This window comes from Micromys minutus, assembly GCF_963924665.1.
Source record: "Micromys minutus genome assembly, chromosome: 1".
Lineage (NCBI taxonomy): Eukaryota > Metazoa > Chordata > Mammalia > Rodentia > Muridae > Micromys > Micromys minutus.
In genome coordinates this window covers 157,960,076-157,986,876 of record NC_137969.1, presented here as the reverse complement: position 1 = coordinate 157,986,876, position 26,801 = coordinate 157,960,076, and the positions used below count along the sequence as shown (strand labels likewise).

Here is a 26,801-nt window from a genome sequence, read left to right as displayed (position 1 = left end):
GACATTCACCACTACACCTAGCTTGTGTATTTTTACGGCAGGGTCTCTCTTTGTGACCTACGTGGGCTTCAAACTCATGATTGTCGTGCCTCACCCTCCCAAGTGCTGGGACAATGGTGAGGAACATGTCTTGAGGAATGAAGATCCCAGCTGATTAGGAACCAGATTCTTGTTTAGGCTAGTTTTATACCAAAAATCAGGGTTTCAATAAGTCAATGCAGCCAGCAGACCAGTGTTTGCTATTTGACTTTACTCTATAAAAATACAGAACTTAAATACATATGACACTCTGTATACAAGACATAAACAACTGGTAGATTTAACACTTTCAGTTATTTCAACAGAAAGCAAATATGTAAATTACCTTGTAAGAGCATTCACAGTCAAGGGGAAGAATGCGCAGGGAGCCATCAGCATGGGGAGCAAACCCAAACTGTCCAAGTCTTCAGTAAGTCCTTCCACTGAGGGTCTTTCCCAGACTGCCCAGCACTGCACTGCGTGCTAAGACCCAGACCCACTGCCTGCCCACACCACAAGTGCACACCTTCATCCTCCCCAGGGACAGCTAATGAAGCAATCAATGTCCAAGGGGCACTAACCACATCTAAAATTGTGCTCAGCACCAGGATGAGAAGGATGAACAAGCTCTTTACTTGTAAAGCCTGGGTAGAAACTGTTTAGTTTGATTTTGCAACTAAATTAATCTCTGAAAGTTTTGCAGAAATGCTGGAGACTTAGTTCCATGAGCTGGGTATGAGAGAAGTCCCCTTCCAGAACCTACTGAGCTGACCCGGAGGGGGCACTGTCATTGCTAGAGGCAACATGCCAGCTCCCTACTTCCTAGCTTCAGATGGCCATCCTTCTGTCCTCCTGCCACTCTGGGTGGAACAGCCACTTGTCCCTGATTCAGTACTGACAGAAGTTCCTTGTTCTGCTCCGATGAGCTTTCAGCCATCTAGCTGCCTGACTTATAGCTCATTGACCATCTAGCTGCCTGACCTATGGCTCACTGAACTAAGACAGAATTTGGTACCGTTTTGCAGGTATAAAGAAGTATTTATCACTTGATATTTTAATCAGTGAGAAGATACTAGAATATGTTTCCTGAGGTAAATACAAGCCTTAAAGAATAATGCACAGTTTATAGGAGGACAGCAATCTTATCCTCAACATCTGGACTTGTAAGTTAACAGGCTGGTAAAGCCACAGACACATTTGAATGGAGAAATAAAGTGGCAGTGCTTAAGCAAGATAATGAGATGAAGACCAGCAGTTCCCAAGGAGGCACAAGAGAACACAGACACAAAGGGGTGATGCTCTAAAGTGCTTGCAAAGGCTGGAAAACTAACTCTGAAATGCCTCTGGAATTTCCAACAAGGTGAAGGGTTGACACTGGTTGGTGACTCAGATGGAGAAAGACACAGCTTTTTTTTTTTTTTTTTTTTTTAAATAACAGTTGTTCAAATATTTTATCCCTTTTTTTGGGAAACAAGGTTCTTTATAGAAAATTCTCAGCCATTGAAATAACTGAGTTGCAACTCCTGCTGATGTTCTAAGATCTTAACTGTGCAAATAGTTTTCAAAATATCACACACCTGCACCAAGAATTTAAATGAATGCAGAGGTCTGTACTGGATCATGCAGCCAGGATTCAAAATACTTTTTATTCTGAGGCATGCTTTGTTATTTCTTAGTGCTCTGCTGATGGATTATAAAAATCAGAAAAATTCAGGGACCCTGAAGCTTAATTTTTTCATTTTATTACTATTACATAGATAAATAAAATACTATGTAGCCACCCTAAATATTAGTGACTAAGATGTCATAGACAGAGTCTCAAGATCTAGAAACCAAGCCCAGACTACATTCAGCAAGTCACCTGAGGGATCCGAAGGGGAACACTAAAGTGTCCTGCTGTAACCGTTTAGCTGCCCGTGTTGTTGACTGACGTGAAGACTGGGCCCCACACTCAGGCTGACAGCACCATGTAGAATCGTCATCCTCAGGACTCTCACCTTCTGCTCCAAGAGCAGTTGGATAATTGGATATGTTAGGCATGAGAGAAGCCTGGACCACAAGAACGTTGAGGTGGAGTCCAATCATCTCAGAATCGAATTCAAGGGCCAGAAAAAGCCATAAAGTGATATACTAGACCTCTTTATCTTTTTTATACAGATCTGAGTTCACTGAGAATAACATTTTAAAGCTCCGAACAGCTGAGCACAGCCATGCAAAGTGAGGCTACTATGGAGAAAGAAAAAACCCAGAAGACTGCAAGCTTGTCTTCTTAGGTAAGAGTGATGTTATCTGGCAACCATTATGCGATGGGCATTTAAAAGTCATAGCCTGGCGATGCCTTATAGCCTTCAAGCACAGGTGGCTGCAGCTCAAACTAAGAGTACCACAGTTAAGAGAGATGACAGGAGCTGAGCAGTGAGTCTGCTTCCCTAAGGCTCTCGTGGGTCTCAGTGCCCCATCAGCCCCACCCAGTCCTGTGGACCAAGCAGGGACAACAGCATGAGGAAGGCTTCTCTATGCAATGTGAGTTTTCATACTTGTGGTTTAAAAATACTATCCAGAAATTTGGAGTCCAAGCAGAAACTGTAGGGATTCTGGCCCACACAGGCCAAGACGTCCCACTGTGCCCCAAATGGATCCTACTTATTTCAAGTCAGCTGAATCCTGGGCAATGCCAGGGATTCAAGAAGAAAGGCAATGGCAGATGTGGGATGTAACAACAGAGCGGAGACGCAGATTAACACAGGTGCAGAAGAAACAGGCATGTGGACAAGGATCTGCCAACCTCTCTCACCACCTGTGGTGGGGACTGAGGATAGGGACAAGTGTTATGCAGGTGTTATGTGCCCCTCCTAGTGCCCAACATGCCTGAGCTCAGGAAAGGCCCAAGCTGGCCTTTCCATCTGTATGGTGTGACTGAGGGCACATTCCCAAGTAATCTACAACACACCCTCTAAGTGCTTCTGTTCTCATCTCTGGCCTCTCGTTCCCAGGGACACAGCATTCCTTGCTGCTTGCTAGTAGCAACAACTTCTAGGGCAGAGCAAAGACCTGGGATCCAGGATGAGTGTCAGGGTCTCCAGCTCCTGTGGCTGGCACTGCTTCTCTCTCTTATACTGGCTTGTCTCCCCCTGGTGGCTGGAGAAAGAACAGTCAGTGTCCTAGAAGGGCAGGTAGACTGAACAGTGTCAGCTCACATCACGTTCTTCTACAAGGTGCTTGTTTCTCTTTGACAGTCTTGTCAAGTAATTCAATCCAGACTGACCTCAAACTCACAATCCTCCTGCCTCATCCTCCTCAGTGCTGGGATTACAGGCACACGCCACCATGCCTGGCTACTAACTATAGGCTGATGGTTAAAATACTAACCAAGAAGTTGCTCAGTGGGGTGCAAGGCTCCCAGGGGCTGGGTGCCGACTGCTTGCTCCTGACATCTCCTGTTGTTCTTCCCTTCTGTGACGATGGGCAGATGGATGAGGGTGGGTTGGTTGGAGGAAGCTCAGGTGAGTCACAGTCAGGGACTTTCCCAGGTGAACGCATCAGCAATGACACAATGACAAACACCCAGCTATCTGGCAATAAGAAATGAGGTGCGTAAGAGATACGGGACTATCTCTCACACAAAAGAGGGCATCTCACTGAGAAATGGCCACAACACGGCAAAGGGCATCCTACTAACTTACACATGAGGGAACAGAACAGTGAGCATTTGTAAAGGAAAACTCCATGTTGGTTATTTCACCTCAAGGGGAGTCTGTTTGCACTTGAGCTCGTTCGCAGTTTTCTCTGCTTCTACTTGATGTTTTTCAGGAGAGCTGTCCGGGCATTTACGACTGCTTTGAAGGCGTCTTCACTGCCAGGGGCTACGCACTTGTCCGGGTGAAGCAGCACAGCCAGCTTCCGGTAGGCCTTATTGACTTCCTCCCTGCAAAGAGCAGACAAGCTCTGTCAGAGCCCAGGTTGGCCCCAAATCCTCCATCCCAGCTCCCTGGACACACTACACATCTCCCATGGAATTACCTCCTTTTCTCAAAGGTAGGACTAGAATAGAAAGCGGCAAACAATGGGGTGCACACAAGTAGGAAAATATAGTACGAGTGAGTCCAGAGACAATCAGGAAGGATGAGCTGCAGCCAGGCATCTCTGGACACTTAGGGGGCTCAAAACAAGCCTAAGCTAAGTGAAGGAATGAGAACCCGGGAGGCAGAGATAATCCCCCAGGAGAAGCTTCTAGAAGAGGAGAAACCTGTGCTTAGCACAGGGTGGGGGATTCAGAGTACCAGGGAAGTAAATGGAGAGAGCGGCCTGTTTCTCAAAGTTAAGACACACAGGTGATGACCACAGCAGCCCAGGCCTGAGAGCAAAAGTTCTGCTGGAGGTATCTGTGAGAACAACCAGGGGAAGAGACCTTATACAGCATGAGGCCAACAACCAGAGAAGATAAGGGAGGAGATACTGGAATAACTCCATGGTCCGGAGTAGCAGGACCTAGCTGACTCTTCAACATCCTCAGCTGCCAGGCTCCTGTAGAGTTCTGTCCCCACTACATGGTTTTAATTCCCAGGATTCCTTTTGTCACCAGGGTCCCTGTGGTCCTGTCACCATTGTTCATAGCACTTTCATAATTAATGTTTGGTCTTTGCTGGCTTAGAGATGGTAGAAAATCTGATGTCAAGCTGGAGTGTGACCTTGTCTGGGGTCACAGCAGTAACTCCCTGTGTTTTAGAGAAAGAAGCCACAGCTTTTCCTGCTGCTAGATGAGTCTTGATTTTCTTGTTCTAGCTTTGCATGTTATATTCTACACATGCAATATGTAACCTTTTGTCAGGTGTGTATCTGTGTGTGTGCATGTGCGAGAGTGCTTTGGCTAGACTGGCTGGACAATGAGCACTTGTCTCTGCTCTCCTCCCACAGCTAGGATTATAGACACATACATGCTGCCGTGCCTGGTTTTTATGTGGGTGATGGGTGTCCAAACTCAGGTCCTCACGCTTGTGTAGCCAGCACTTTATCCACGGAATCACTTTCACCTACCCTTACACGTGTAGTCTGGGTACTGGTTATCAAGAGGCATTCCCCTTCTTGGAAGAAATTTGAATGGCTACTCTGTATTTATCCAAAGACCCTGTGTCCTTAAGGCAAGTGCAGAATCCATTCCTTCTCCAAGAAAGGCTTCTCACTGAGTGCCTTACAAAATTTATAAGAATAGGACAGTCTCTCAAGGAAAAGTTCTAGAGCAGCCAGACTGGTGCAGGTGTGTGTCAACAATCTATCAGTGCCACCTACAGACAGTAAGGTGTCAACAATGTATCAAGTGCTACCTACAGACAGTAAGGTTTCTTTAAAGTTGAAGAACTGTAATCCCATTTGCCTCCAAACAAGTACCAGAATTCTTCAGAACGTAACAAACTAAGGATTTGCTGCAAATGTGTTTGATGTCATTTGAGACATAGTTGTATAAAGATAAACTTGTGTTTATATGAGTTATAGAAACAGAAATCACAGGTAGATTCTGGTAAATTCTAATTAACTGAAGTCAATAAAGAGCCAAAATTTTCTTTTTCTTCAATGCATACTACTTAAAATCTATTAGTAAAGAGGTGAAGAGGTTCCTTAATAGTGGAGTCAACATCACTTGCAAATGACACTGAAGATTCAGAATAGACTATAGAGAATCCAAAGGGAAATTAAGATACCAGTAAACTTTTGCTGCAAGCACAAACCCATCTGAGTCCCTTTACAAGTGTGAGCACTTTTGCCACATGGGGAGGTCCAGGTGGCCCCCAACAACCTTCCCAGTTCTCCCCCTCTTTGCCTTGGTGTGAAGATAAGCCATGAGGCTAAGAAGAAAAAGAGAGTTGCTGCTGACGCACAATTTCAAGGTCAAGTGTTTCACTGTGGCAGTCAAGGTGCCAAAGGTCAGAGCACGGGAGGATAGTATGATCAAATGAGACCCTAAGCACTTGAGAAGCAAAAGTGGGGGAACCTCTGTGAGCTAGAGACAGCCTGGTCTACACAGTGAATTCCAGCCTAGCAAATCCTCACCAAAAACCAACATCAAAGATAAACCAAAGGAAACTCTCATAGGCAGTCACCCGGGAGTCATGAGTCATTAACAGTCATGTTACCCTGCTCAGCGATGAGCTGTTTTTGCACAGTGAAGAATACTTTCTTTTCCTTTTCCTTCTGTGTTGAAGACTGATCCCAGAGCTGTGTGTATAAGTTCTTCACCACTGAACTAAATACTCACAGGCCTCTCTTTTTTATTTTTCCTTTTGAGAAAGAATTTGATTAACCCAAGCCTCAAGTTTGTACTCTCCTTCCGACTCCCCAGTACTGGGGTTACAGTTATGCACCACTATGCCCAGCTCTTCCTAAACAAATCTTTGCAATACAACAGGTGACCACACATAACCCAATCCCAGTGGAGAGCAAGCAGGCTCATGAGAAGGCAGCTGGGCAGGCAATGCTCCCAGGTCAGGACACACTGCTGTCTCCTGGGGCCTCAGTGATCACCCATCTCACTGAAACCCAGTTCCCCAGGAAACTGAGAGCAACTTGAAAGATCTTTCTTCTTCTAAAACTCTATGATTTAAAATTACATTTTTGTAAAGTTTTCTTAGGTTGTGTCAGATTCTTGCTCAACACAGTCAAAGGTGGAGCAAGCCATTTCCTCAAGTGTCTCTGCAGAAACAGGACACAGTTCACTCAGCAGGCAGTGTGCCTTCTGTTTCATTTCTGTGTTAAGTTAGCAGGGCAGAGTCCTTATGAAACTTATTTCCAGACATCTTCAAGTTCGTATTTAACCAGAAGAAGAAAGATTGTGCAGAACTTTTGGAAGAGAGCCTCTCTCTCTTTCAGAACTGAGCATCCTAAAACTGCTCACCTCGAGGCCCCAGGTCTGACTCCCAGCATCTCCCAGCTGTCCTTGCTGCTTCGGATTCTGCGGATGCTGTCTGCTTGTTCTTTGGTGAAAGCAGCACCGCTATTTGCAGTAGGACGCTTCCCGCCATTCTCACACAGGTCCACTATGGACATGTAAAAGGTCTGCAGGAAGAGAACACACCCCACAGACGAGTCTCAGACACGGGGGTTCCTTTCACATACCTCAGTAACTCTTGGAAGTCATAAGGGAAGGAAATACACTTCAGTTAGAAGATGCTGGAAGACCATTTTCTCCTATATATCCTTCCACATAGCACTGAGGACGGAAGTGCTCTACCACTAGGCAAGTGCCCTACTGCTGAGCTAAATACCAACCCCCTGACTACGTATTTTTAAAACAGAAAAGTACTAGCTAACTTAAAATTTACTAATTTAAAAAAATTAAAATGACTCATACTCCTATTCTCACAGACATACACTTAAAAGTTGGTAATAGACTAACACTGCCAGAAAAACTCAAATGGTAAAATACAAAGAAAGCCTTTTCTGCCTAATATAGCCATCACTAGCATATTTTAGTCTCCCTGCAGAAACATCTGCTACCAGCAAATCTCATGTACATATACATAAACACTCACACAAAGGCTCTCAGATGAACACAATGCTTAGCAGTTTGCAGTTTCCCTCATAATACATCTTGCCCAGGCCTGGTAGTGCATGCCTGTAACCCCAGCTACTGGGAGGCTAAGGTAGGAGAAGCAGGAGTCCAAGGTCTGCCCAAACTATACAGTGAGTTCAAGACCAGCTTCAGTAACTTAATGAGACTTAGGATGCAGCTCAGTGGTAGGGTGATTGTTTAGATGAGCAAGGACCTGGGTTCAATCCCTAGCTCCTTGGAATCTTCCTACATTTATGGTCTTTTTTTTTTTTTTTGCTTTCTAAAGACTTCAGTATTCTATTATGTGGCTATACCACAACTTATTTAATTCTCTAGTCCTGGACTAGTCTTTTGGGCATTACAAACAATATTAAATTCTTTTGGGTTTTGTTGTTTTTTTGAGACAGGGTCTCACGTAGCCTAGGCTGGCCCTGAACTAGCGACATGACAGAGGGTGACACTGAACCATGGTCCACCTGTCTCTACCTCTTAAGTTCTAGGATAACCTGTGTCACTATCTCATGCAGCTCTACAATATGTATTCCTGGGTGAACTCAAGTTAAACTCAACAGATGCACAAGGCAGCTACTTCCAGGCAGTGGACACAGCAAACATGACATCACTGAGGTGAGCCACTAACTCCTCTGGAGCCACATCTGGATCACAGACACAGAGTCCCACTGAGAGAGGGAGGTAGAGGCGAGGCGAGAGTCTGAGGCCTATAGCAGAGGTAAAATAAAAGCAGCAAAGAAGGCACTGGGCAGGAAAGTGCCAGGCAGAGCTGGACCCCATTTAGGTGGGGGTTCCTCAAAGATTTCTATTAAAAAACTAGGCTACTCATATGAAAATCCAGGCTGCCTGAGGCTTACCAGATGGGAACTAAGAATACAACCCATTTTCCCCCCAGGGGAAAAAACTAGCCCAAACTAGCCAAACTTGAGCTTGGCCTTCCCAGAATACCTAATTACCCTCATGGAATCCCTGAGGCACCACAGAGAGGCTGTACCTCAGGAGTTTCACACATCCTAACTAAATTCAAAAGCCAAGAACCAACACAATTGAGGAAAGACAGACTTTGGAAGCTGAATCCTCCCAAATCAGAAGGTTAAAGAACACTCTGGCCTTTCTTCAGATCTCTGACACTAAAGCAAAAATGTAAGCTTACATGAGTTCCCTGCAATATGCCTTCTGTAACAAGAAGCAACATTCTTCTTAGAAAGAAAGAAATATGCAGGGTCTCTACAGGGTTGCCTTCACAGATGTGGTACCCAATCAAAATATCACTACCACACACAGAAACAAGAAAACACGATCAGTGTCAGGGAAAGCAGGCAGCTGTACTGGAATCTGAATTGGCTCAAATGCTGGACTTAATAGGTTTCAAAACAACTAGCTATTTTTCAGAAATACTGAAAGAAGATAAAAAATACAATAAAATATATATATATATCTGGGCTGGAGAGATGGCTAAGCGGTTAAGAGCACTCACTGGCTGCTCTTCCAGAGGTCCTGAGTTCAATTCCCAGCAACCACATAATGGCTCGCAACCATCTGTAATGGGATCTGATGCCTTTTCTTCTGGTGTGTCTGAAAACAGCTACTTTGTACTTATATATAATAAATAAATAAATATTTTAAAAATATATGTATATCTTTAAAAAATACCTTATTCGGGCACTGGAGAGATGACTTAGCATTAAAAGCACTCACTGCTCTTGAGAGGACCTAAGCTCAGTTTCTCAGCACCCATGTGGCAGCTCACAACTGCCTGAAACTCCAGCTCCAGGAGATCCAACACCCTCTTCTGACCTCTGAGGGTACCAGACAAGCAGACAGGTGAATGCTCATACACATAAAATTAAAAAATAAATAAATCTTTTTAAAAATGGGCTGAGGAGATAGCTCAGTTGGTAGGACTTGCTGCACAGCGCAAGGCCCTCAGTTTAATCCCCTTTTTACAGTGCTGAGTACAGTAGTGTGTGCTTGTAACCCAGCACTAAGGAACCAGAGGTGGGCGGTCTCCAGGGCCCTGCGGGCCAGTCAGCCTAGGTGAATTCGTGAGCCCTGGGCCAGTGACAGGCCCTGTCTCAAAAAACAAACAAAACAAACAAAAAAACCCAAGGGGTATCACCTGAGGAATGAGTCCAAAATTGTCCTCTGGCATCCACATATGCACACATACACACATACATACACACCAAAAGCCAAAGAAAAAATAAGACTTCCCATATTTGATGAAAATTATCTATTCTCTAAAACAAAACAAAACAAACAAACAAACAAAAAACAAACAAACAAAAAAACCCAAACTGGTGTGGGGACTGAAGTAGTTAAATGCATGTGTTGCTCTTGCCGAGGACTTGTGTTTGATTCCCAACACCCACATGGCAGCTTACAACCAACTGTAACTCCAGCTCCAGAGGATCCAAAACTCTCTTCTGGCTTCCATGGGCACCAAGCAATCTCGGAAAATGAACAAATCCCAGGTAGAATACACACATATATAAAAAGAGACACACATCGGCATAGCCTGTTGCAAACCAGAGATAAAGACAGACTCCCCAAAGCAGCAGAAGTGGGGAAAGATGCACCACAGAGAGCATTAGCACATGAACGAGGCCAGAGGAGAATGGGATTTACTCTATGCAGGTGCCAGCTACTCTGACTTGCACAGGGCTGCACTGTGTATGTGTACCAAATGCTCGGGCTGTACAGTTAAAGCACTCAACCAGAAGGAAAGACAGTGTCTTCTCTCACAGCTGCTACACATACTCCCTCTACTCGAAACAAAAACGAGATATGTAAACTTCCAGAACTGGCAAACATTTCTTGGATGGCTGTATGTCACAAGTAAGATGGACATGAAGACCAATGTGCTCAAATGAAGAGGAAGCCTAGTAAATCCTGCCAGCCAAAGATGGCACCTGTCCTTCCAGAAGTGGCCTCTTGTGAGAAAGATATCCAGAGAATCAATACAATCCCACACAGCAATTAAGACTGACTCTGTGCTACAGTATCTAAAAGTCTAAAAACTCCCAAATGTTAGATACACTAGCATGAAAAAAATAGTTTACTCACACCCCCGCTTCCATACTGGCTGGAGTTATTACAGAGAAAGTTGAGCTTCAGTTGAGGAAATGCTTCCATGAGATCCAGCTGTAGTGACCAGGTCTTAATTAGTGACCAATGGGGGAGGTCCCAGTCCATTGTAGGTGGGGCCATCCCTGGGTTGGTGGTCCTTGGTGGGTAAGAAAGCAAGCTGAGCAAGCCAGTAAGCAGCACCCTCCATGGTCTCTGCATCAGCTCCTGCTCCAGGTTCCTGCCCTGCTTGACTTCCTGTCCTGAGTTAAGCCAAATGAACCCCTTCCTCCCCAAGTTGCTTTTTGGTTATGGTGTTTCATTGCAGCGACAGAAACCCTAACAAAGACACCTTCTAAATGGATCTATAATCAAGCTCTGACTTTATTACTTACTGTTTTAAGTAGCCTCCTTTACTAAAAATTATTCAAAATTAATAGTTTTTAAAAGTGACATCTGATGCTACAAAGCCAGGAGCAGGGTCAGTGTCCGCAGCCGCACAAGTGGCAGACAGGTGGATCCTGATGACCCTCTCACTGCCAATCTAGACAGCTGGTGAGCTCCAGTTCACCAAGAGACCCCCCAGCTCAAACGGTGGAGAACAAGAGAGACACTTGACATCTCTCTCTCCACACCTGAGAGCACACCTATACACACATGCACACACACATCGCAGAACAGAAAATGACCATGTACTCAGGCTGCCACGTGGGCACATCTTTCTACTGCCCTCTGGATTTTTATGTGTGACCAGCTGGATTCTGGTCTCCTCGTCTCTAAACTAAGCGAGTTGGGAGCTGCTCTGCCAGCTGACCTGTATGTGGCAAGTCAATTTTGCCACAGTAAGGCTTCATATGAATGTAACACCATTACCCAAAGATGGTTTAGAAGAGCAATCGTCATCTCAGTGAAGCACAGTAATTTGCTAACCCTGCTGACCACCACAAACACCTGGAGTATTTCTTCAAGACACGAACTTCAAGGGTCTAGTCAGATGTGGTGGCACACACTTTTGAGTCCAACACTTGGGAGACAGAAGCAGGCTAATTTTTTTGAGTTTTAGGACAGCCAAAACCTTGGTTTGAGACCCTGTCTCCAACAAAATAAAAGTACAATGTTCCTAGGCTCCATGGCAACATAAGGCTTTGAGAGGTCTGAAGCACACTGAAGAAGTTCCCTAGGTGAGAAGGTTCACTGTATCTACTTGATGGAATTTAGAATCCCTGGGGAACGTCTGAGGCTTTTCTACACTGGGACAGGTCAATCCATCCTGACTGACAGCACCATCCATGGGATGGAGCCCTTCACTGAATAAAAAGAAAGCAAGCAGAGCGCCAACCAGTGCTCGCCTTTCTCTGCTTCCTGAATGTCCGCTTCAGCCTTCTGCCATTGTAACTTCCCTGCCACAGTGCCTGTTCCCTTCACTGTGTCTAAAACAAACCCCTTGCCTTCCTTAAGTTGCTCTGCTCAGGTGTTTTCCGACAGTGAGGAGGACAAGTAACTGAGACACCAGGCGACTAAGATGATGAGCCAGGTCTGCTACATCAGACCAATCAGGCTCTCTCACTCCCTCCCCCCCACCCCTTCTTTGACAAAGTTCCTTTACCGGTTTGCTTCTCAGAATCTTACCTATGACCTGTCTCAGCTGGCTTTGACACAAACCCTAGAACGGGACGTCTGGTTACCTGGAACATTTCATTGATCCCCTCTCCAGTTTGTGCTGATGTTTCAAAGTACAGGAACCCTCTGCTTTCAGCCCAGAGACGCCCCTCACTTTCATCGATGCAGCGATGTTTGGAGCAGTCGATCTGAAATAAAGTCAGGATGGGGCAGAGAGAGGATCTACTTTGTCCTGCTACTTCAAGCCCAGTGAGGTTTTTGTCCTGAGCCTCAAAGCTATGTATGAAGCTATCAGGCCAAACGGAACCGAACAACAAAGCCCAATGACGGCTTCTCCATCTAATTTAGACAACACTTCCCACTTCCTCCCATGGGACAGCAGCTGCTGTGTACTTTGTGAAAGTTGCATCATTACCTGTCCTACCCAAGAGGCCACCTTCTGCCGTCTGCCATGAATGATCCCTCCCACCAAGCCAAGCTACAAATACTAGGCTTTTCCTCTTTAGTCCCTATGCTGTCTCCTCAAGCTGGAACCTAAACGAAAAATGAACAAAAACCCAGTTAGACCAGGTGTTGTGGGATTTTTTCTCAGAGACATGTTTTCAAAGGCTACTTTTTTTTTTTTTTTTTTTGAGATGAGGGGAGGGGTGTCTCACTATATAGCCCACACTACCCTGGAACTCACTCTGTAGACCAGGTTGGCCTTGAACTCAGAAATGCTGCCCTGCCTCCTAATTACTGGAATTAAGGGCATCAGTCACCACTGCCTGGCTAAGGCTACTGATTTCTATGTTAAAAAAATACCACGCCCCCACTGTGTGTGCGTGTGTCTATGTTTGAAGACTGAAGACAGGGTCTCACTAAACTACCCATGCTGGCCTGGAACTCTCTGCATAGCTCAGGGTGGCCTCAAACTCAGGCCTACTGTTTCTGACTCCTGAGTCCTGGGATTTCAGGCTAAGCCACATACCCAGCTCTTTCCTTTCTTGTCCTCAAAAGCACAAGTGTGTGAGCAAACCCACTCAAAGCAGTTACCTTGTTGGCACATACAACAAAGACAATATTGTCCATGTTCCCGTGAGGCCCAAGCTCCTGCTTCATTTCTGCCAGCCATGAGTCAAGGGCATCAAATGAGTCTTTCTGCCCCACGTCATAAACCAGTATCACACCTTGTGTGTCCTTGTAAAATTCATTTCGGACCTGCAGATGGAAGAACAGAGGCACAGGGTGCTGGCGCTGTGACCTTCATAAGAATGCACCTCACAGTCATTAATTAACAAACTGTTCTTTTTATATTTGAGTACTCATTATTGTATCTCAGTATTGAGTGGCTTTGAGAGGAGTTTATGTAAAATCAAAATGAAACAAACAAATCTGTAGGTCAGGAGAGTGTTTAGCAGAAAACACGCCATGGCTCAAAAATCCCCTTGTTCCTGCCCTGAGCCCTCTGAAGTTCAGCCTCACTTCAATAGGGCTATAAGGCTGGGTTTTTTCTTTTGTGTGTGTGGGCGTGAGGGTGCAGGCTCCTGACAGTGTTTCACTATAGAACCTTGGCTGTCCTGGTATCCACTATGTACCTGAGTATGTTTGAGTCTGGCCTCAAACTCAAGAGAGATCTGCCTCCTTCTGCCTTCAGAGCAGTGGAATTAAAGGTGCTGTGCCACTACCTTGCCAGAGCTTCTTCTAAAAAAAGGACTTAAAAATTTTAAATATTTCTTTGTGAGTGTGTGAGAGAGAAAAAGGGACAGAGGGAGACGGAAGGAGGGAGGGAGAGAGGGGGGCGGGGGAAGAGAGACTATGCACACAAAGGTGTGCTTGACCACGGAGGTAAGAATCGGGTGTTGGATCCTCTGTAGCTATAGTTACATGAGGTTGTGAGCTACCTAATATGGGCTGAAACTCAAACCAGGCCTGTTACAAGGGCAGCAAATGCTCTAACCGCTGAGCCATCTCCCCAGTCCCCGATTTGGAGTTCTTATCTTTAATCTTTGGAATATAATGTATTTTGTACATGGTTTCTGCTGTCCCATTTCTTGCCCTCTAACCTTGCAGAACAGATGGTAAACATTTTGGCCTCCAAACCACCACAGCTGTTACACCAGTCTCTATTTCTTTTCTCCTCTCTTCTCCTCCCACCTCACCTCACACACCCCACCCCCAACTCCTCTATTTTTGTTTTTGTTTGTTTTGGAGATAGGGTCTCTTGTAGCCCAGGCTAGCCTCGAAGATGCCATTTTAGCTGATGATGACTTATGCTCCTGATCCTGCTGACTCACATCCAAGTACTGTGACTACCACATGGACCATCATGCTTGGCTGCTGTTTGCACCTGTAGCACACCCGTCACTTGCTGCCACTTTCATAGCTAGAACACATCCAGCTGTGTTCCATACTAGGTCAAGGCATCTGCATCTATTTCTGGCCACCCATGAGGCCAATGGACAATCACTGACTCACTGGGTGGCTGAATGTATGTCTACAGAGGACAAGAGTAGAGGCCAAGGAGGAGAATTTCACTACAGGTCATGTCTCCAGTGTGTGTGTGTGTGTGTGTGTGTGTGTGTGTGTGTGAGAGAGAGAGAGAGACAGATTAAAGGAAGCTCAACATCTATTGCAGGAGACTCAAATTCAGGTCTAAGCTCAGCAACTAGCTACCTATATAGTGTTGAGTAAGTCGTTTTATTACCCAAGCCTTAGTTTCCCTAAAATGAAAGAGTCAAAACAGACGTTTCAGTTGACCCCTACAGCTCCATTACTCTAGTCTTCCAAAACAGCTTCCGATTACTGGCAGAGACTCGTCACATTCCAAGTGTGATCAGGATGCTAAGGGAAGGGCAATGTACAACCAGCAACGGCTGAGACAGCTTCTAATGTAATACAGAGATCTCAGAACGTTCCTATGAGGGCAGCTAATAGAGACTGAATGTTCTTCAAAGGAAGACAGGCTCCACTGCCCCTAGTAAGCCCCTGGGAAAACCAGTCAAGGGGACTGGTAATAGTAGAACCTTCATCAGAGGATGAGGAAGCTGGGGATTGTGGGATGTCTGTGGGTGTTCACGTCGCATGTGCTGAGCAAGGACACACTGTGGTGAGTTTGAGGTTTAGAAAGAAGAGAGGGGCTTTGGTCTTGTCAAAAGGAAAGGTTTATACTATAAACAGCAAGCAACTACAAGACACATGAAGAGAGCTTTCTGTGACAAGGTACTTCAGAAGAGGTAACTTTAAGGAGTTTCTATTAATTAATACTTCTATTTTCGAAAACTCCTGAAAAAAACCTAAGGCATTTTTAGATTGCATTAATAGGAGTCAAATACAGAACAGGGGAGCAGCGACTCAGCAGTCAGACATATCTAGAATGATGTATTAGAACTTAATGAACACCAGCAAAGATCTAGTCTGTCTCCTCAAAAGCAGAACCAGAACATGCTAAAGACAAATGGAGGGCAGCCACAGGAGCTGCTGAAGGCTGACAGCCTTAGCTCTGGACAGGGTTAGCACAAAGCAGCAAACCTGTCTGTCACTTGGGTCCTTGTCCTTCAGATGCTACAACTCTCTCCCCACATAATTCTTAGCATACCCACGGCCTCTCAGTTTGAATGGCATGTTTCTCAGTAGGACTTTCTGACCCTGGGAGACGTTGAGTCATGGTATTAAATGAGCCAGCATTTGCCACTGGCTTAAGAAATATTCCTCTAACATACTTTCAGTCCACAAGGACATGGGACTGTGTGTTTCCAATGTCTAGCACAGAAACGAACTTACAGCTAGCCATAGCTGGCAGATGACCACTGTGTCTAGGAGCACACTGACCACCAACATCTTTTAACTTTCCGATGAGATGATCTTTGATTAATTCAAAATCTGCATTAGTATTTTTGATATTCAGAACACCTATGTTGGACTTAAAGTCAGCCAGACCTCTGTGCCTTTTTCACTGACAATAAATAAACTCTGCTTGGGAAACTGATTAACCCTGGTATAAGCTTCACACATAAAAGGGAGTTGTTTTACCTCCATGTCTTAGCGTATTCACAAGGTAGAAAATTATGCAACCATTAAAAGGTCCCTCTAGAAAGATGGGAGGAGCCATGCTTTCCTGTACTCTTTGGTAAGGTAATGGTAAAAATCTTGGACATTATATATAAAGTATGAATTCTAAACTCTCTGAAGGACAGAGACACTAAGGCAGATGAGCTAAGGTCCTTGGAACCAAAGAAATGATGTGCTATTGAGTTCTGAGGATTCTTTTGCCAAGACCTGGAGAAGTGTCTCTAGGTGTCCATGAGGTAGACAAAAGCCCTGTGGAAAACCTAGTCTCACTAGTCAAGGATGTGGTAAAGAGGCAGCTAACAAACAAAAAGCTTCAGGCAATAACAACTCAGTCAAACACCTATGGGGTGGGGAGTATCTCCTGCCTTAATCAAGACTACAGAAACTTAAAAAGTGAAATATAACCGTGGAAATAAGAAGCTTAGTTAGTGGTTGAGGTCAACGGCTGAATGGAGGAGACAGGAGAAAAATCAGTGAATGAGGAACCAGCTGTAGGAGGCGTGGAGGTCCTTGTACTCACAGAGAAGCTCTAGGGAATCTGGAATTTTAAAAACACACGGTTGCACCTTTAAAGGCAGGGACGAATAACCTGTTATCCACTCAGAAGGCTGGGAGTAGGCTTGGTTAGCAGCCTGGTGATCCAAGACCCCTCAGGGCCCTCCCCAGACATGTACTGTGAGCTTGTCCTCAGTCAATCTACAGAACTCATCTTTACGGATGATGTCACATGTACTTTATTGTGCACACAGGATTGAATTCATCATCACCAGGAAAGTTTTTTTTACCAATGATGCTGTACTTAAATATGCCTAAAATAAACTACTCAGGGCAGACTCCAGGTTGAACACTGGCGTGCTGAACTCAACTGCCTTCTCGCCTCCTGCAGACTGTTGCTTTGCTGCCTGTGGTGGTCAGAGAACCACTGCAGAGACCCTGGCAGCCGGTCAGGCAGCACTTACTGCCAAGCTTGATGACCTTTGTCCATTCCCAAAAGCCTCATGGTAGAAGGATACACACACACACACACACACACACACACACACACACACACCGTGGCACACACGTGCCTATACATAATCACATAAATAAATAACATAATTTTAAAAAATCAGTGTTACAGCAAAAATCACCCAATCTTAGTGGGGTGTGTCTGTGTGTGTGTGTGTGTGTGTGTGTGTGTGTGTGTGTGTGTGTACCTGAGGTGGGGGAGGCATGAGGGAGGACTGGGACACAGGACGATAAATGAATGAACAGAGACTTAGGACTAAAAGATCAGTAAGAAGAACAGTGGTGCTGAGAAATGTATTGAAAAACAGGAAGCATGGTGGCTGCAGGCCCAGCCAGGTAAGAGTCTGAGACAGGGGAACCGGGAATCTGGATACGAGGCCAGCCTGGGCAGCACGGCCTCCAAACAGAGAATGACTAGAATGTCTAAAAGTGCTAAGGGCCATAGCTTACAGATTCAAGAAGCAGCAAAAGCATAAGCAGCAAACACCCTCCCCTCCATCCACTGGACTGAATGAGAACGAAGCCATCATGCCAGTGTTTACAGACACGAGGCAATGCTGAGAAGAGAAGCCACAGTACGTCTGCGATTGGTAACTCAGGCTCTATCTCAAGAACCCAGAACAAAGAGCCAAATAAGGCCAAAGCAAATAGGAAGAAGGAAATAATAACAAAAAGGACAAAAGTGAAATGGCCAAACCAGCCACAGTCACCAACAGAGAGTGCGTGCTCAGCTGGGGGCTGCCACACTGTGAGCACACACCTAGCAGGGCTGCTTCAGCTCATTCCTGGGAACCAGTGCAGCTGGCAAGTGACAGAAAGGGTCACACTAGACCCTGCTGTGGAAAAGTGACCTTGCTGAGCTGCTACATCCATTCAGGACTGTGATCATTGACCCTTCACACTCTGGGCTGAGGTATAAGGTAAAGGGCCAGCATCCTCTTAAGGTGGAAATGGCCAACACATTCAAATGTTGGAAACAGTAGCCATGAAAGTTTCCATCTCTAATCCAGGACCGTGTAAGTGATCAAGGAATATCCAAGAGGCTCAGAAGCCACTAATAGGAGCTAAACTTCACAGGTGATCTGAATACTGGTCATTTGAATTAACTTCCCACTGTCTCCATGGCAATACTGGGCTTAAGTTTTCTTTTTTCCTTATGCTTATTTTTGTTGTTATTGTGGCTGTATTTGTTTTGTTTTGTGAGACAGTGTTTCTGTATGGCCCAGGCTGTCCTGGAACTTACCTTGTAGATCAGGCTGGCTCACAGAGATCTACCTTAAAGGTGTGTATCCCCATTGCCCAGGTTTTTTTTTGTTTTGTTTGTTAACAGATTTAAGGTTTCTGTTTTGTTTTGTTTTGTTTTGTGAGACAGGGTTCCTCTGTATCCCTGGCTGGCCGACACTCACTCTGTAGAACAGGCTGTTCTCAAACTCACAGAGCTCCATTTGCCTCTGCCTCTGCATCATGAGCACTGGAATAAAAGTGCTCACCACTGCCCAGCCCTTTTGTTTTTGTTTGCTTGTGGATTTAAGTTTCCCAAAAAGGCTTTCTTACCTCAAAGAAGAAGGGATGTCCAGCCATGTCAAAGATATTAACTTTGATTTCTCTGTCTCTGACTTGGACCCTAAAATATTCAGATAGAAACAATCTCAAAGGTTGTGTTTCTGCACTGACATTTATGGATTTCAAAAGGAAACAGGAGTGACATTTCCAGAGGTTTCTTCATCCTGTTCTTAACTCCAGATAATCTTTACAACAGGAGCCAGCAAGTTGGTCAACAAACCCACCTCCTTCTTTGGAACACATAAACCCTCAGTAAGCCCATCCTCCACCTTGGCTACAGCCTTGAAACAACAAGTTCTCCCACTTTCAAAAGGATCATCCCCAGCTGAGGTTGTCATGGGGTCACAAGACCCTCATCTGAGTTTCTAGCTGCTCCCCAACACCTGTTGTACGTAACTCTGCCTTAATTACACATGGCCTTAGGGAAGAGCTAGAGTTTCCCACTTAGGGTTGGGATGCCATCTGTGCAGCTTTGGGGGAGCCCACATCCCAGCTAAGTAAAGACTTTCTGGTACCAACTTTTGTGAGAGGGGAATCCACACCATAGGTGACCCCTTACTTATGTAAGTAAAATAAACTAGTTGGTTCCCTAGGTGGAATCTTGCCTTGGTTAGTCATGGAGACGTTGAGGGGAGGAGTAAACATTATTTATGTCTTCCTTGGGAAGGAATTACAGAATACTCATCATGGGATAAGCATTTTTTTTTTTTTTTAAAAATTAGTAATAAACAGAATAGCCTATTGAGTAGATTCAATTCTTTCTGTCTTGACAAAACCCCACCACATCACTGATGGACGCCTATGCTCTGAAGTAGAAAACAGGAAAGAAAACGTTAGAAAGAAATGTGGATTTCAAAGGAAGAGCTTTGTAACTTTCAGTCAAGAGCTACAAACTTCACACTTTAGGGAAAACTGTGCAAAAACATCCCCTGCTGCTTTCAACTGAAAACGGTGAAAGAATTTATATAGAACTCCTGGGTTCTACTTTGCCACAGATTTGAACTACTTTAATGCAGTATAGGACATATGTAAACTCAACCCTACTCTTCATACAACTGACATTCTGCTACAGATATACCTCACCAATTTACCTACCTTCTGGAATATTGCCTTCATATTCTGAACTGAAATTTTTCACCTCTAAGTATATCAATATTTATTGAGCAGCCACTAGGGAGTAGTACTGTACCTGGCCCTTGGAGTAAACATACAAAACTCCCTTTTTACAGGGCTCACTTCAGATGTAGGACATAAAGAAACAAACCTTGACTGACCAGGAAATTTCCTCCCTAATGGCTAGCTTACACAATGCCAGAAGATGGTGTGCAGGATGCTGGGGAAGAAAAGAGATCATGATCTCCCTTAGTGATGGAACCTACATGCTAAATACCTACCTGCCTGGCAAGACACTGGAGTAACAGTGGCATGGCAGTTAAGAGGTGTGGTGGTTTGAACAGAAATGGCCCCCACAGATTCATGTGTTTGAATGCTTGGCCCTAGGGAGTAGCACTATTAGGAGCTGTGGCCTTACTGGAGGAGGACCTTGTTAGAGGTGGGCTGAGGTTGTAAATGCTCAAGCAGCACCCAGTGTGAAACACATCCAGTCTCCTGGCTGCCCTCAGATCAAGGTGTAGAACTCTCAGCTCTTCCAGCACCAGTCTGCCTGGGACTGCCATACTTCCTGCCATGACAATAATGGACTAAACCTCTGAAACTGTAAGCCAGTCCCAATTAAATGTTTGGCTTTGTAAGAGTTGCCTTGGTTATGATGTCTCTTCCCAGCAATAAAACTCTAACTAAGACATGAAGGTAACCAACCACATTCAGATTATATATGAGGCCTGGGAAGATACAAACAACTCAACAGTTCTGCTCAACAGTCATTCTGCCAAACTGCCTTCTCAACACTTATGTTTAGACCCAGACTTGTGTTGCTCTCAGCTTTGGTCAGAGAAGCTTCTGCAATGAGTAATTAACCAGGAACACTAAACTGGTCAAAGTGTGACGTATAAATAATAATGAATGGATAATCATCTCTATCAGGCTTCCCAAGACAGTACAGGGAACACCAAAGGTGTCAGAGGTGACAGAAAGAACGGAAGAGATGGCAAGGGGGAAGAGAGTTGTGAATTGCTGACTGGTTATGACAGGGCTGCTGCATACATCAACTCACAACACCTGAGGTTAGCTGGACAACCAGGTCAAGCCAATCAAACTTCCAGCATGGATAAAGGACCCTTGGGGCCCTACTCTTACTGGAAGAGCTGCTGGCAGTTGATGGTTCCTGAGGGATGTGGCTATCTTAGGACCCAGTCTGAGCATCTGTGTAATGCACAGGCCAGAGAACAATATACTTACTTTGTGACTCCATAATCAATCCCGATGGTGGCCAGGTATTTAGACACAAATCTCTTCTCACAGTAGCGCTTTATAATGCAGCTCTAGAAGGTCAAAGTGCATGAGTTTAGTGAGACACACTGGAGAGCTGTTGGCAAAAAGCTCAGTTCTTCACTCGGGCTTCCTCAGTCACCCCGGTGAAAATGGAAGAGGTTCAAATGCAACAACTGGTTGACATGGCCGTGGATGACCGGGGAAAGAGAAGCATCAAGAGACCAAGGCCAGTCTCAACCACATGAGACCCTGACTTAAAACTCAAACAAACCCCAAAAGACTAGAAGAAAACAAAAACTGTAATGTACCTGAAACAAGCATAAAAAGTGAGGCTTTTATTTCTTTGTTTTCAGAGGGTCTTGGCTGGCTTGGAACTTGCTGTGTTTTAAGACTGTTTCTGGCTGGCCTGGAATTTGCTATGTGGATCAGGCTGGCCTCAAACATGTCTCTGCCTCAACAGTACTAGGATTAAAGGCACATGCCACCAACCAGGCCACAGTGATTTTAGAGAAAAATATAATTCTTACCTTCATACTAACTATGATGTGTTTTCAGTTGTGCGGCCCATCATAGAAATCTTGTCTTCTGCAGACCTTCCCAGCCTTACACAGTCACCACCATTAAAGTACCCGAATCTTGACCTGACTCTCTCCCAGATCCACATGTCTAGGCATCTACTACACGGTTTCTATTCAAACATCCTGCCATCATCTAAGTCAACATGTCCCCAGATGAGCTAGCAGAACACATGGCAGTAGCCGGTCTTGTCTACATCTAGCTCTGTTGATCGAGCCATGATCCCCAGGGAAAAAGGATCAAAATAAAGTCATATTTGACTCAGGGCCTAAGTCCTCAAGTCTACATTATAATTACCTTTAATGCCAATATCCAAAAGCAAAAACCCACATAAATAAAATATATTACATCTACATAATGGAATACATTTACACAATATGAAGAACATATTAATATACACCACAGCAAAGATGCACCTTATAGAAATTATACTAAGTAAAAAGAGCCTGTAGTAAAAGATCATCGGGTATACGGCTCCATTCACATGAAGAGCCAAAACAGGCAACTCCACAGAGGCAGGAAGTGGGTTAATGGTTAGGGGAAACAGGGAGAGCCTGCTAATTGCTGGGTTTTTTTTTTCCCCTTGAGGGGATGATGAAAATATTCTACAACTGATTATGGAGATAGTTTCATAATTCTGTGAATGAAATGAAAATCAGTAAACTGTATTTTTGAAGTAAGTGAATTGTATGGGAAATATATCGCATGAAGACTTTTATTTAAAATATTTTAAATTCAGTTTTAACTATGTATCTGTGTATGTCTGTAGATATATGCATGCTTATTCCTTTCACTGTGGACAACTTGAGATTTCGCCGTGCCCCTTGTCTATACTCAATTCAGCTTCTTGCACTGACAATCAATGCACCCCAAAGTCCCACACCAATTTTCAAAGTCCCCTAGGATCTGAAATTACCTAACATGCTCACTCATCAGTAAAAAAGACCTTGTGTCTTTTTACATACTATGTTAATTTTGATAGCATATTTTTAAAATAGTATCGAGTAAAATAGTGGCTACAGTTTCATTTAATGTAGTAAGCACATTTTAAAAACTGTCCAACATTTATCTACATGGAAAGCCAACATTTAGGTAGTAAAGGGAGTTTTAATTAAGAGCATGAGTATCACTCTTCGGTGACTATCCATCTTCCTTTTTGAGACACGGTCTCTCTTGGGACATGAGGCCTGCAGATTAGGCTAGGTTGCTTGGTCAGTGGGTCCCAGGGATCCAACAGTCTGTGCTTGCCTAGCGCTGGGATTAAAAGCTTTTGGCAGGGACTCTGGGCATAGAACTGCTCCGTGTTTACACAGCTCCATTCATCTATATTCCCAACTCTCTTCGATTTTTAAAAGAAAGCTGGGAAAATAACTAATAGTCAATAAATGTTAATCTTCAGCGAGCGTTTTGTTAACACATACAGGAAGGTACATAAGTAGAACGGAGCATGCTAAAAGTAAAACACCAATAAATATTTACTGAGCTTCTTCTAGTGCAGGGCTGGTTTATAGAATACCTAAACTCTCTCATTAGAAGTCTTCTGCATTTTGGCTTAGGGAAGACTCTGATTCTGATCCCTTGCCTGTTACCTTGGCCTTGGGAATTCTTAACCAACAGTTTCTGCACATTAAGGGAAAAAGCGGGCAATAGGCATCTGAATCCATTTGGCAAAGGCCTTAAGTCACCCTTCCCTTCCCATCTAAGAGTAAGTTTAATAAGCAGCAGTTGGAACACTCTGAGAGATGGCATTTTAAAACAAGGTTCTCTGATAAAAATGGACGTGACAGTATGAGAAATTAAAAAACGCAGGATCCTGGGTGGCCAGTGCATGTCCCTGAAACACATTGGGTTGTTATGCTCTGGTGATGGGAAAATAAACTCCCAGGCTGTTCAGGGCTACATTTTTTCGGAATCTTAACACCTCACCAGCATCCCTTTAAACAGCAAAGCTGGCAACGACTCTCCCAAACCCGCAGGTCCTAGACCCCTCTCTCAGAAAAACAGATTTGGCACGTAAACTGATCATTGGGACCTAGGCCTCCTTACTACCTTCAAAATACAATCAAAGATCAGAGGCCACCCCAGACACCCTCTTAAGGGACAGTGACGTAAGTACAGAGTCAGCAACCCAAAGGTCAAAAAGGTCAGGATAGTTTCCCTCTGGAGGCCGCAAGCCCCCTGAGCTCAGGATACCAAGCAGACAGAAATGAGGCGGAGCTTCAGGCAGTGTGTTGAGTGGCGGCTCTGCTAGCCAATGGATATGTCGTTCTGGCACGCGAGGTCCTGCCCCTCGCAGCACGCGGTACTCACTTTGCCCACTTCAGCGTTGCCCATGGAGATGACTTTGATGCGGAGGGACTTGGCGGGCTCCTTCCGCTTCGGCACGTTGGACTCCATAGCCTTCGCTCTGCCGGGGCCGTGGGTTCTGGTGTCCTTATGCACCCAGCCAGCCCGTCCTTCAGGCCTCCTTGCCCAATGACGGAGCCGCTGCGCTCGTCACCGCTCTGGCTCCGCGGCTCGCCATCCCCACCGCTGCCTGTCCGCGGACCGACGCGGGCGGTTGGGAAGCGGCGAGCCGCGGAGGGCGAGCGGAGTCTCGCGATGACAGTGCGCCGTGACGTCATTGCGGGGCCCGGGAGGACTGGGTCTTGGGGTCCTGTTGGGATAGTGCGGCCCGGGCGCAGACAATTGGGGTTTCTTCGCCTGGCCCCAGGATTGGTCTGCACTTAGTGACAGAAATAGAATGGTTGTCACGGGGTGTTTTTGAAATTTAGAGTAAGGCCCAGTCATAGTCATGCCAAAGGCTTTTTTTTCCTGGAATCTTCGCCGACGGGTGCCTATGCGGCCATCCTCCTTTCCATCAATACAGTGACCCCTGGATTTCTGCAGGGGACTGATCCCAGGATCACAGTGGATACTGCGGATGGATGATGTCTAAACAAACGCTTTAATCTGGCAACTCAGGAGGCAGAGGCAGGTAGATCTCTATGAGTTAAAGGCCAGGTGGGGCTATATTGTGCAGTCTTGTTCCAAATAAAAATATAAAAACCTTTATGTATAAATTTTATATGTATAAAAATCTTTACGTAACTTATACACATCCTCAGCCTATTTATGTCACCTCCACATTATTTGTCCCGCTGTCTTCGGGTTACTATTGCTGTGAAGAAACACCATAACCAAAGCAACTTGGGGAGGAAAATGTAAACTTGGCTTACACATCACTGTTCATCCTCAAAAGAAATTAGGATAGGACCTCAGATAGAAAGGAACCTGGAGGCAGGATTTGATGCAGAGGCTATGGAAGAGTACTACGTAGTGGCTTTTTCAGTCTGCTTTCTTATAGAAGAGAGTTTTCTTGGCTTCCACCCCAAACCCAGCATAGCCAGCGTAACTACTCAAGGCAAGGTAAATGCTATTACAGTGTAAATGTCATTACTATGTAAATGGTTCTTATTCTATATTGTCACCCTTTAGGGAATAATCCCATAAGAAATTACATAATTAGTGCACAAGCACATCTCTGCCCCCCTCCCCTCCTGATTATTCTTAATGGACAGTTGCTTCTATCTACAGACAGCCTGCAAAAGCAGGGGCCACCTGCAAGGTTTCTTTTGTTCATCTAAGAAGGTAGCATCTGATGAGAAGAGGGAGTCTGATCCTGGTTCTGGAAAAGGACCTTGAAAAAGACTCCTTGTTGAAAGACAGAGTTGCCTTTGGGAGCAGAGGGGAGGTGGGGTGTTAGGTTCCCCTCTAGCATAGGTCTCAAGAGGAAAGCTCAGGTTGGACAGTTCTCAAAGTGTGTCCAGCTCTGGAGAGGCGTGGGAGGGATTCTGACTGCTGCTGACATCCAGGCTTAACCCAGAATCTTGTTCTCTTTCCCCTGATCTGACATGATAAGGTAGATTCGTAAATTTATGATAACTTGTTATTGTAGAAAGTACCCGTTTGAATGAAAATCAGTCTGACAGACACACTGTTCTTTTAGTCAATAATTTCAGTTACAGATGTAAACAGAGCTTGACAAATGATTATCTAGGGCCCCCTGGGAAAGGTGGCTGCCAGTTTCTCAGTAATCACAAGGCGAAGGTTCCTGCTCCCACTGTGCTTTCACACATCTCAAACCAAGTCCGGGAAGACACAGTAAAGGCTGGAGTCATCCATGTTTAGTTTCAGGCATGTTTAGTTTAAAATATTAAATGCCCTTTTTTTTGGGGGGGGGAGATAGAACCTATTCTGATACTTAACATACAGTGTAATATTTGACCATGGCAAGTCCTGTAGGAGATGGCCAGCTTCCAGGTGTCACACCATCTGATAGGTGATTTCTCAGCTGCGGTGAGCCAATTCAAGCCAGATTAGAATATGTTAAAGGCGGGTTCATTGGAAAGCTGCTCTCAGGCAGGTGAGTTCACTAACCCCAAGAAAGGAGGCTAGGGAAGTCACTGTGGGAAGAGAGGGGAGAGGGGTAAGGAAAAGAGAAGAAGGGCACACATCTGGGGAGAGAAGAGAAGAGGAGGAGAAGGGAGAGGAGAAGAGAGCACCAACACAAAATGTCTGGATTATATAGGGAAGAGCCTCTAAGAGAAGGTCAGCTCAGCCCTTGGGCTGGAAAGTTTAGGGTTGGGGGCAGGATATGCCAGGTAGAGACTGAGGGATACTGGGAAAACCTGGAGACCAGATCTGCTTTGATATATAAAATATGCACCTCAGTACCTTGAACCCTGACCAAACATGTATAAGTGAAAATGAGCTAGGCACGGTGGCACACACTGTGAGGCAGGCAGATGTCAAGTTTGAGGCTGGCCTGGTCTCTGTCAAGTTCAAATTAGACTTTAATTGTAGCATTTAGAATGCAGGGGGGTAAGTGGATCTCTGTGAATTCAAGGCCAGCTTGGTCTACATATTGAGTTCCGGGACAGCCAGAGCTGCATGGTGAGACCCTGTCTCAAAA

General features: G+C 45.0%; 1 protein-coding gene across 4 annotated transcripts; it reads right to left on the bottom strand.

Annotated features, from left to right (window-relative positions):
• Positions 1 to 243: 243 nt before the first annotated feature.
• On the bottom strand, positions 244 to 24,406 carry DNAJC27 (DnaJ heat shock protein family (Hsp40) member C27). Of its 4 annotated transcripts, none has more exons than XR_013975157.1 (8): positions 24,158 to 24,406; positions 21,239 to 21,321; positions 18,872 to 18,941; positions 13,295 to 13,459; positions 12,325 to 12,447; positions 6,905 to 7,065; positions 3,761 to 3,943; positions 244 to 3,590 (listed from the first exon to the last, which is right to left on the bottom strand). XR_013975157.1 is itself a non-coding variant. In XM_080922809.1 (7 exons), the coding sequence occupies exons 1-7, from the start codon at positions 24,242 to 24,244 to the stop codon at positions 3,811 to 3,813; spliced, it is 822 nt and encodes a 273-aa protein (XP_080778935.1). In that variant the 5' UTR covers positions 24,245 to 24,406; the 3' UTR covers positions 244 to 3,810. The 4 variants fall into 4 exon arrangements, 2 of the variants coding, with proteins under 2 accessions (XP_080778935.1, XP_080778936.1); XR_013975158.1 differs by having other exon boundaries at positions 244 to 3,586; XM_080922809.1 differs by having other exon boundaries at positions 244 to 3,943.
• Between the last annotated feature and the right edge of the window lie 2,395 nt (positions 24,407 to 26,801).

Bases quoted from the DNA above. Each gene is read 5' to 3' on its own strand.
- DNAJC27 (XM_080922809.1), bottom strand. From the start codon at position 24,244: ATGGAGTCCAACGTGCCGAAGCGGAAGGAGCCCGCCAAGTCCCTCCGC. The intron at 12,448-13,294 runs GTAACTGCTTTG...ACTTTATTTCAG, and splicing joins TTGTTGTATGTGCCAACAAG to ATCGACTGCTCCAAACATCG. The intron at 7,066-12,324 runs GTAACCAGACGT...CTCTTCCTGCAG, and splicing joins GGATCAATGAAATGTTCCAG to ACCTTTTACATGTCCATAGT.